Source organism: Microtus ochrogaster, unplaced genomic scaffold (assembly GCF_000317375.1).
Source record: "Microtus ochrogaster isolate Prairie Vole_2 unplaced genomic scaffold, MicOch1.0 UNK96, whole genome shotgun sequence".
Lineage (NCBI taxonomy): Eukaryota > Metazoa > Chordata > Mammalia > Rodentia > Cricetidae > Microtus > Microtus ochrogaster.
In genome coordinates this window covers 1,011,396-1,023,092 of record NW_004949194.1, presented here as the reverse complement: position 1 = coordinate 1,023,092, position 11,697 = coordinate 1,011,396, and the positions used below count along the sequence as shown (strand labels likewise).

Below are 11,697 nucleotides of genomic sequence, written 5' to 3'. Positions count from 1 at the left end.
AACTCAAGAACAATGGCAATGGGTTTTTGATCCTACTGTACGTACTGGCTTTGGGGGAGCCTAGGCAGTTTGGATGCTCACCTCACTAGACCTGGATGGAGGTGGGTGGTCCTTGGACTTCCCACAGGTCAGGGAACTCTGATTGCTCTTCAGGCTGATGAGGGAGGGGGACTTGATTGGGGAGGGGGAGGGAAATGGGAGGCGGTGGCGGGGAGAAGGCAGAAATCTTTAATAAATAAATAAAATAATGACAGAGAAAGGAGCCACAAGCTGCATGAACTTTTTGAATTCCTACACTATCCTATGGACTACTGGTCCCTGCCAAGTGAGAGTCCATTTTCACAGGTGCCTTGCTGCACAGAAACCCGCTGGACAGGATATGCTGATCCGAGACTAGGTTGCACAACTTCCAGCGTGGCCTTGTTTGAGGAAGTGTGTCAATCTTGGGGCAGGCTTGAGCACTCTTTTGCTCCGACTTTGTTTTGTGACAGACAGAACATTTTCTGTTGCCTGGAAGATGTGAGACTCTTAGCTACTTTTCAAATCACATATCTGTCTGCACACTGCTATGGTCTCCACCATGATGATAATGGACTGATTCTCTGAAATTGTAAGGGAGGAACCTTAATTAAATATGTTCTTTTATAAGAGCAGTAGTCATGATTTCTTGTTACAGCAATAGAAGCCCTAACTAAGACACCAAACAAGTGATAAACCTTTATGCAGGAACTTCAAGTCTATGAAGAAAGAAATTGAACAAAGAACTGTAAGAAGAGGAGTCAGGGGAAACTGTGGTCAAGATGCAAAAATGAGTAAATAAACAAAGCAACAAAACATAAAACAGCATCTCAATCAACCATGTCAGGTCAGGCTGAACATTTCTATGAGTGATTTTCTTACTTGATACACGAGGATCCAGACTACTCTGGGCAGCATCATTCCTAGGCATATGGTCCTTGGTTGTATAAGAAACTAAGCATGAACTAGAATATGAGGCTGTGGATGAGCCAGCAAGCAGCCTTTTTTCCTGCCTTGACTTCCTTCAGTCATAAAATATAGCAGGGCCCCAGAAGGGAATGAACTCTACTCTCTCCCCTTAACTGCTCCTTTCCAGGGTGTTTTTATCACAACAAGAGAAAGAAACATAGAGCAGGAAGCAGGAGTAGGGAAGGCACATTTATTTGAATCAATGTTATTCGTATTCAAGAGCAAACCCCCTAGCACCCTCTGAACAAAGAGAAGGTGGGATTTAGACAGAGGTGATTACCCAGAAAGGGCATGTGCTGTCCTCTACATTAGTGTCCTCCCCCGTTACCAGATAGAATTTCTCTGTGTAACCCAGCTGTCCTGGAACTTGGTTCATAGACCAGGTTGGCCTAGATCTAGGAGATTTACATGATGTGCCTCCTGCATGCTTATAGTAAAGGCATACACCATCATCCCAGCTGTGTCCTGTCTTTTTGATCTCTCTTGAGTTTTTGATCTCAAGAGAGATAAAAAAAAAAACCCAACAGGACTAAGACTTTCTTCTAAAATTTCCTGAGCACAAGACTCCTCCTGAGAATGCCCTTCTTCTGGGTTCACACCATTTCCAACTTTAGTCAAGCACTTCCCAGGACAAATCTGGAGCCCTGTCTAGTCCCATCCTACAACACAACGGATGAGGAGTCTGAAAGAGCATGATGATGTTATGCCAATACCAGGATGCTTTTAGTACTAGAGCTCTGTAGTAAAGTTTGAGGTCAGGGATTGTGATGCCTCCATAAGTTCTTTTATTGTTTTGGGTATCCTGGATTTTTTGCTTTTCTGTATGAAGTTGAGTACCATTCTTTCGAGGCCTGTGAAGATTTTCCTGGAATTATGATGGGCATTGCATTGAATCTGTAGATTGCTTTTGGTAAGATTGCAATTTTTACTATGTTGATGCTGTCTACCCCAAATCATGGGAGATCTTTCCACTTTCTAGTGTCTTCTTCAATTTCTTTCTTCAAAGATTTAAAGTTCTTGTCATATATGTCTTCCACTTGTTTGGTTATAGATACTTCAAGATATTTTATGCTATTTGTGGCTATTGTGAATGGTGTTGTTTCTCTGGTTTCTTTTCCAGTCCTTTTATCATCTGTGTAGGGGGGGGTTTTTGTTTTTTTTGAGTTAATCTTGTATCCTGCTACATTATTGAAAGTGTTTATGAATTTTAGAAGTTCCTTGGTAGAATTTTGGGGATAATCCACATACCTTCGAAAACCTGATTTTTGACAGAGAAGCGAAAATATCAAATGGAAAAAAGAAAGCATTTTTAACAAATGGTACTGGAATAACTAGATATCAACATTTAGAAGAATGAAAATAGACCCATATCTATCACCATGCACAAAACTCAAGTACAAATGGATCAAATTGGATAAAGCCAGCCGCACGGAACCTTATAAAAAAAGAAAGTGGGAAGTACACTTGAATGCATTGGCACAGGATACCACTTCCTAAATATAACCCCAGAGGCACAGACACTGAGAGAAACAATTAATAAATGGGACCTCTTGAAACTGAAAAGCTTCTGTAAAGCAAAGGACATGGTCAACAAGACAAAACGACAGCCTACAGAATGGGAAAAGACTTCACTTAACCCCACACCAGACAGAGGTCTGATCTCCAAAATATACAAAGAACTCAGGAAATTGGTCATCAAAAGATCAAATGATCCATTAAAAATGGAGTACAGACCTAAACAGAGAACTCTCAACAGAGAAACCAAAATGGCTGAAAGACACTTAAGGAAATGTTCAACATCCTTAGTCAACAGAGAAATGCAAATCAAAACAACTCTGAGATTCCATCTTACACCTGTAAGAATGGCCAAGATCAAAAACACTGATGACAATTTATGCTGGAGATGTTGTGGGGAAAAAGGAACACTTCTGCATTTCAGGTGGGAATGCAAGCTGGTACAACACCTTTGGATATCAGTGTGTCAATTTCTCAGAAAATTAGAAAATACCCTTCCTCAAGACCCAGGAATACCACTTTTGGGTATCTATCCAAAGGATGCTCAATCGTGCCACAAGGACATGTGCTCAACTATGTTTATAGCAGTTTTGTTTGTCATAGCTAGAACCTAGAAACAACCTAAATGTCCCTCAACTAAAGAATGGATAAGGAAAATGTGGTACATTTACACAATGGAGTACTACACAGCAGAAAAAAATAACGACATCTTGAATTTTCCAAGAAAATGGATGGAGCTAGAAAACATTATTTTGAGTGAGGTAACCCAGACACAGAAAGACAATTATCACATGTACTTTCTCATAGGTGGTTTTAAAGCAAAGAGAACCAGCCTACAAATCACAATCCCAGAAAATTTAGACAACAATGAGAACACTAAGACATACATAGATCTAATTTACATGGGAAATAGAAAAAGACAAGATCTCCTGAGTAAATTGGGAGCATGGGAACCATGGAAGAGGGCTAAAGGGGGGAGAGGCAGGGAGGTGGCTGAGAAAAATGTAGAGCTCAATAAAAATAATTAAAAAAGAAAAAAAAAGAGCATGATGATCTGGATGACAGGCCCTGCGTCCCACCTGGATGTATCAGGGATTTTCACATTTGTCTTCTTGACCATCTGCTGTAGCCCTATATATGAGATTGCACTTCTCCCAGTTTTCTCCAGAGGGCAATAGCTGGGCATGTGATCAATGGTCTGAAAATTGTTTCCCTGAGCAGACTGCTTTCCATCTCCATCCCTACTCACCTTGAGTGCCCTCCTTAGACACTGCTCTGACCTCCAGGCTCCGTCCTTTGTCTGAGAAAACCTTTCTGCATGGGGTCCCTGAAGATCTCCTCCATCCTAGCATCTTTCAAAGGGGAAGACAAGATTACCACCAGGGGATCATCTAGAAAAGGGCAAAAGTGACCCAGGAAGATCAGAGACAACATGTGTACATGTAACCCATAATGCTAGAATGTTTCCTTGAAATCCTCTATAGGAAGAGAAAGCCCACAGTCCTTTAAAGGACACACAGGTTACCTCTTCCCCAACACTGAGCATATTAAACTCCTCACCCAAATTATCCTGGACTTCCCTCCTGGATCATTAATTTGACTGGTGACATTAGTGATAAAGGATTGATCTTCATCCCTAGTCATCACTCAGCCTGCCTCTTTCCAGCCCTCAGAGACATTTCTATCACTTTCCTGCAGGGATTAAGTAAACACCATCTTCTCAGAGCATTGAGAACACAGGATAGACTGGGTGTTCAACTTGGTCTTCATGTCACATGGACACATAGTCATGATGGAAGCTCCAGATGTCAGCCCTGGGATGATCTATTGTTCTCTGAGGGCATGTGACTACCTATCAACCTTGTTGCTCAATATTTTTCTTGGAAGAAAAATATAAAGGGAAGTTGAGAGGGCTGAGTGGCAGAACTGAGAGTGAAATGGATTGAGCAGTGCTTTGGACTCAATCCCCACCACTCACAGCCCATTGGGTTCTGGGAAGTGCTCCTGTCAGACAAGAAACAGCCCAGAAGGAGGAAGAACATCAGAGCCTGAGTTCTTTGTTGAAGCTGAGGTTGTTCTCCTGAGAGGGGGAACAGTAAGTAAGAATATTGATGGAGTCTTCTCTGCTACTCTGCAAGGGGTGTACCCCCTGGCAGGGGCTTCTGCTCATAGGTAAGAGTACCTACTATCTGACTGTATGGGAAGGGAAACCCAGAAGCAGTTTGGAGTCTCTTAAAATGATAGGATCTTGAGAATGAAGAGCATTCCCAAAAATGACAGCATGGTCCTCCAAATAGAAATCAAACACTAGACAGCTAGCAAGATGTCTCATTGTGGGAAGATATGACAACCTGAAAGCAATCCTCAGCTCCCACACAGTAGATGGAGAGACTTCTGCAGGTTCTGCTCTGCTAATCCACATAGGTTTCTGTGGCATGCACCCACACATGTTTATACTGACACATGTGCCTCCACACAGATTTTTGTTATGCATTTTCATATGTGCCCAAGGAGACACCAGTCTTTACAAATACACACATATATTTACATAAGTAACTTTAGAACCATTTATTTCACATTTGAATATTATTAATGCCATAAGCTCCAAACCTAGGAACTATGAAGAGAAATCCATGGACACACATTCCTCCTTCCATTCTTTCTTTATTTCCTTTATGACTTGTGTATGAGTCTTTTCAAGGAACTGAACCTTCCCAAAAGGTCAGACTAATTCTTTCCTTACAAATTCCTGGTGCAGTGGGGGCAGTGGCAGCTCTGGCCTTTAATCCCAGCCATTGGGAAGCAGAGACAGGTGACCTCTCCTGGTCTACAGAGTAAGTTCTAGGACAACCAAGCTACACAAAGAAACACCATCTCAAAACAAACAAACAAACTAACTAACTAAAACCAAAACCCAAACAAACAAAAACAAAAAGTCCTAGTTCAGTGGACTGGATGTCAGTATATCCTGAAAGATGAAGTCATGGATTGACTGGAATCACAAGGGAACAGAGAAAAACAATAGAAAGTGAGGATTCTTCAGAGGAGGAGTCCAGAGAGGCATTGCTCCTCACATCAAATACTCTATATGAGGAGGTATATGGGACACAATGGGGGGGGCAGGCAGTCACCCTGGTATGAGGCCCCTAAGAGAGTTAATGACATGGTCAGAAGCTCTGAGTCAATGGAAGTCATGTTGCTCATGTCTGCAAAAGATGGTGGCCACTCTCCTACTCACACAGCAAAACTGAGTGATGATTGTACCTATTTAATATTGGTCGTTTTTCTCATCTCCTTTCTAGCCTCCCTTTTAATCTTTGGGCACCTGCCCACCACTGCCCGTGTGATCACTGAATTAGTACCACCCGAAGTGGCTGAAGGAGAAAACGTTCTTTTTATTGTCCACAATCTGACAGAGAATGTTAAATCCTTTGCCTGGTTCAAAGGGCTAAAAATGGAGAAACAAGGAATTGCAACGTATAGACGGCGCAAGAGTTTAGTTACAAATGGGCCTATGCACAGTGGCAGAGAGACCATATATCGCAATGGATCCCTGCTGCTCCAAAAGGTCTCCCATAATGACACAGGATTCTTTACCCTACAAACCTATGATAGGCATGAAAAAATCCTATCAACCACTTCTGTGTATCTCCATGTGCATGGTAAGTGATTTATTGTGAACTGTGTGAATGGGGGTGAGGTTTATTTCACTGAACCCACACAGTAGAGTGATCTGTGCCTACCTTTTCTATGCATTGTGACCCCATGTTGGGGTTTTGAAATTTATTGCAGGACACATATGGTGTAGAATAATGGCAATAGAACAGAATCTTTCATTTGACTTCACCTTGTACATAGATGTATGCATGGTGGGTAACTCAGACAAGGATATCAGCCTCTGTCTAGACTCTTGGTGTTTTTACCAGGAATTTTCCCTAAGAAAGACCCTCAAGGGATTCAACATTGTGCCTGGTTGAGGAAAACATGGAATCTTTACTGATATGTGAGCACCAGAATGCCCTGGCTCCAGACCTGTCCCAGTATCCTCCATGAGAAGCATTTTATACATGTTGAAATTTGATATCCTGATGGCAGGGACAGTGCTGCAGACTGGTGAAAATCTTGTGGTGTATGGAATCAGACAGTGCACTGTCATGAGAGCCTTGGTTGGGCTATGTTCTTTAGTCGTCTTCTTCGGAGAGTCAGCTGGGAAACATAGCTCAACAGGTGTCCAGGTCATTAGCTAACTGTCCTGTTGGGCATATGAGATTTCACATGAAGGTCATGGTCCCCAAGGAGAGGAACCAAGGACACAGGTGCTTCTGACAAGTGCTTGTTCTCTGTGTCCAACTTGGAGAATTCTCTCCTGCAGGCAAATGACCACAGGCTACACTGGTCTGACAGCTTCCCAGACATGAGCTATAGTTCCCCTGGTGATCACCAAGGATGTGATCAGGACACACAATGAGCTGGCAGAAAAGTATTTTCCTGATCTGGGAACTTACCTGCTAGCCTGGTTCCTCTCCTGTTTTTACAGACTTGGGAATCATGGTCACAGAATTCTCAGATGTACCAGCTACCTAATGTCTCTGCTATACTGACACAGGATCATGTTCTGTTTCCTACTTTATGTGTTTCCCTTAAGAAATGCATGATATACAAGGGGAATAAACTAGATAGAAGTCCATGATCAGCTATGATAAAAAATACACTTAAAAAACAGTTAAAAAAATAAACTGCTTATTGGTCTCAGTTTGTCAGACAATGAATCAAATGCTTATACCCAGCTGCCTAGACTCCAGAAATAATCACAGAGAAACTATATTATTTAAATCACTGCTTGGCCCATTAGTTCTAGCTTCTTATTGGCTAACTCTTACATCTCTATTAATCTGTGCATCACCACAAGGTCGTGGCCTACCAGAAAAATTTCAACATGTCTGTCTCTGGTGGCAACTCATGGCTTCTATTTACTCTGCCCTTCTTTCTCCTGGCATTCTGTTTAGTTTTCCCTGCCTACCTAAGTTCTGCCATATCTACAGGCCAAGGCAGTTTCTTTATTCACCAATGGTATTCAGAGCATACAGAGGGGAATCCCACATCAAATGAAGACATAGGGTCTGTAGAGGAAGAAGTCAGGCAGATATCACTCTGAAACGAATCTACGATGAATGTGAGCAGGGATTTGATTGCTGTAACCTGGGCAAATGAAAAGAGAGAGAAAGAGTCATATAATTGAAATGATAAGTATGGGGACACTTAGAACATGAAGGTCTAGTGCTGACCTCCGCCAAGTAAGACAGGGTAAGACAAACCTAGGGTGAGCAGAGGACACTGCTGCTCAGACACAAGGCTTCATCTTAGTTAAATTCAGATGTTCCAATTTAGATGAATCTCTCTCTTCCCTTTTAGATTTCCTTTGGAAGTGTGGACGCCTTGCTACCTCATCACAGCCCACTATTGAATCAGTGCCACCAAAAGTTGTAGAATTGGGGGATGTTCTTCTACTTGTTCACAATCCCCCAGAGAATGTTGTAGGCTTTGTCTGGGTCAAAGGAATGACTGAGTCCAAGAACATTGTGGCTGCCCGATATATATCAGACAGGAAAACAACTATGCTGGGGCCTGCATACAGTGGCAGAGAAACTTTGTACAGTGATGGATCCCTGTTGCTTCGTAGTGTCACTCTGAATGACTCTGGACTGTACACTCTAGAAATTCTGAGAACAGATATGACAACTGAAGCAGCACAAGTGCAACTCAAGGTCCACAGTAAGTGAATCTCTGTGATTGTTTAGTGCCGGTGGTGTTTAGATACACAGGACCGTCTTGGCTGGCCTAGCCTTCCTTCTTTGTGCACTGTACCCCATATGGAAGTTTGAGTACTTAGTGAAAGACACACTGGTAGAGACAAATTGCCATAGATAGGTTTCCATCTTCTAACTCCACCTGCATCAAGGAAGATATTGATGTAAAACAACTCAGCCTAAAATGTCAGAGTCAGCCCAGTCTCTTGAGGCTCTGGACCAGGGGGCCATGGATCCTGTCATCTTTCCAAGGATGGACTTAAGTAACTCCAGGGAGCATATTTTAGTGCCCACTCTTACATCCTCTCAAAACCGATAGGGAACAATGGTTTTAGGACATCCATGTCAAACTGAGGTATTTCTTAGCTCCAAATTGAGAATGTCATAAATAAAATCCAGGAAATGGTAGAGAGAACATGGAGGAATGTTTCCCATTGTCAAGCTCTTCATGCTTGCTCAAACAGTGCCCTTCTATTACCCAGGACTCCTAGACTATGAATTGCCTGCATTATTGTGAATCCTTTTGTATCAGTCCCCAATTTAAAAAATGTATTATAGTTTGCACACAGGTAAATCTGGTGGTGGCTTTTTCAACTTAGGCCTTGACTTGCTAAATGGCTGTAGTTTGTGTCAAGTTGACACAAAACCAGCCAGCCTAGTGCTAAAGTCTTTTAAAGACCTGAAGCCTACCTTGAAGATCAGACTGCTCCCAGCCCCCACACAGGCCCAGATCTAGGGTTACTTGACAGGGAAGCAAATGTAACTATTAGGTGAAGTCAGCAGTTCAGTGTTGCCTCAAAGGAATCTGGGGGAAAAAGCCTAGAAAATGGAAGTTCCAGGCCTGTTGATGTCAGGGGAGTCATAGTTTCAAACCCCAGTATGCATGAGTGTATGCAGTGTCTGACTGAGGGCATTGGGAGAAGCTTTGTAGACACCTAAGGGGACAGTTCCATACAGAGGAAATGACACTTTCATGGGCACTATTGGAAAGGAGGAGGTCATGTTTCCACCCTTCATTAAGTGGCATACAGAGACATGCCCGCCACTCTAGACTGAGTGACAAGTTCATCTGCTCAGGGTGGAGGTCACCATCTTTTCACCAAGCACAATGATCCCCAAGTGATTTATTTCCCTCTGTTCCCTTCCAGCCTTCCTTCCTCTGTGTTGCGACCCTCTCAGTCCTCCACAACTCACGATCCGACCTGTGCCTCAGTATGCTGCTGTAGGGGAAGTCTTTCTTCTCCAAGTTCATAATCTTCCAGAAGATTCACGAAGCTTTTCCTGGTATAAATCAAGGCGTAGGGCCCCGGTCCTTAAAATTGTAGACTACAATAGAGCCAAAAATTCTGTCTCCTGGGAACCTGAATACAGACAAAGAGGGATGGTGTATTATAATGGATCCCTGATGCTTCAAGATGTCACTGAGAAAGATACAGGAAGGTACACACTAGAAGTTTTTAACAAAGATTTCAAATTTAAAAAAGCATCCGTGGAATTTTATGTCAAGAGTAAGTGACTCTCTATGGTCTTTTGCTTCTGGGTGTGGCTCATTCTACTTCATACACTGAACTATGAGACTGGACTGTGCCTGTTCCTCCCTCACAGTATCGTTTCCCCTCTCTTGAGTTGGGGTCCCTACTGCGGGGCACACATGGAATAGATAAATTGAGATAAGTCAGAACCCCTCACCTGTCTTTACCTACAGAGTGGAGGACCTGTTCTCAGTAAACTGAGTCCCAGAATTTCAGCCTCATTGCAGACACTTAGAGTTCTCAGCATGTACATGTTTACAGAAAGACTCTGGGAGTCAGGCAGTCCCTGGCTGATGAAGCCATGACATCCTCTCAGAGAACATCAGGATGCCCTGACTCCAAAACTTTGCCTCTGACTGATTCAAGGTGACACTGGGGAGCTTTTTTGTCATTGTTTAGATTTCCTCTCAACACTGATAGGAAACAAAGCTTTACTGACTGTCTAAGTCATGGGTCTGACTATGCCATAGAGTGTAGAACCAGCTGTGTACTGCCATGACAGCTGCAGTTAGGTAGGTGGTCACCTGTGCATCTCCTTCTCCTGAGGCTCAGTGGACAGGTGTCTGGGCCATTAGCCTATTGTTCTGATGGGCTTATGAGACTTCACAGGAAGGGCAAGGCACCAAGGAAAGAAGCAGAGGAGGAAGCTACTCCAGATTCCTCCTTCATTTCATGGGTCCAGCCTAGGAAATATTAACAGATGCTGCTGATGTGAGCAGCTCCCCCAACCCAAGGTCAGACCATTGCTCATAACTAAGCTTAACTCATGGACACGGCAATGATCATGCACTATGTGTCCTATTACAAGGAAACTGAGACAGGACACAGTGCCTGAATCAGGGTCACACAGTTCCTGAGTAGTGGATTCAAATCACAAGATATGTTTATAGTCACAGCTCGAAATTCTTCTCCCTAAAAGCTTTATAAATTATGAAGTAAGAATGTCTGGTTGAGCTCTCTAGACTACTGCTATTTGGTATCTTCCCTTGTTTCTCCAGAGTCTGTGACACAGCCCCTCATTGAAATGACTGATGCCACAGTCGCAGGATGTAGATTTGTGACCTTCACCTGCATTTCACCAGACACTGATGTCTCCATCCGTTGGATCTTCAATAACAACACTCTATACCTCACAGAGAGGGTGACTCTGTCCCCAACAAAGTGTGGCCTCAGAATAAATCCTGTCAAGAGTGAGGATGCTGGAGAATATCAGTGTGAGGTCTCCAACCAAGTCAGTATGAAGACCAGTCTACCAGTCTCCTGGCCATGATGGGTGAGTGACCTCTCTTCATCCTACACAATAATGCTGGCATTTCCTTATCAATGGGATGAAAATGGGAGGAAACTTATGAGGTGAAAATGATCAGTTCCTACTCAGGTACCGCCAGCATGGTGACTCACACTTATAATCCTGGGATACACGTGTGTACAAAGGAAGGCCAGGATTTAAAACAAGGTTGTCTTAAAAGGAGAATAAAGACATCAATATTGGAAACAAAAATAGAAAGATCTTAGGAGCTTAGATTGTGGTTCAAATATATAGGGATACCTCAGAATTCATGGGAAAAAATCAGGAGCCCCCAAACTTTTGGATGGTCTTAATCTGCTATGAAGATGATGCCTTCTTTTTCATAGAGAAAAACAACCTTTCATATGCTCATGTATATTCACTATTTACCTAATTTGCCTAGGCCCAATGCTGCACACCAGTCATCTATGTGAAATGAGGAAGAGGGACAGGAGGAGGGTCTGCCTCACTGTGAGCTACGTCTCACTGTGGAGGTAACTGGTTTCTGGATAGCTTTGATCCACAGTTTGAATGAACAGATGTAAAGTCCTACATGAAGAGCAGATCT

At 42.9% G+C, this 11,697-nt stretch overlaps 1 protein-coding gene across 1 annotated transcript in view; it reads left to right on the top strand.

Annotated features, from left to right (window-relative positions):
* The window catches only part of LOC113455730 (pregnancy-specific glycoprotein 22-like), a 37,770-nt gene extending 26,659 nt beyond the window's left edge, over window positions 1–11,111 (top strand). The window contains exons 2-5 of the mRNA XM_026777983.1: window positions 5,805–6,164; window positions 7,915–8,274; window positions 9,458–9,817; window positions 10,840–11,111. Coding sequence (XP_026633784.1) covers window positions 5,805–6,164; window positions 7,915–8,274; window positions 9,458–9,817; window positions 10,840–11,111 — 1,352 coding nt within the window. The remainder of the gene's footprint in view (window positions 1–5,804; window positions 6,165–7,914; window positions 8,275–9,457; window positions 9,818–10,839) is intronic.
* The last annotated feature ends 586 nt before the right edge of the window (window positions 11,112–11,697 follow it).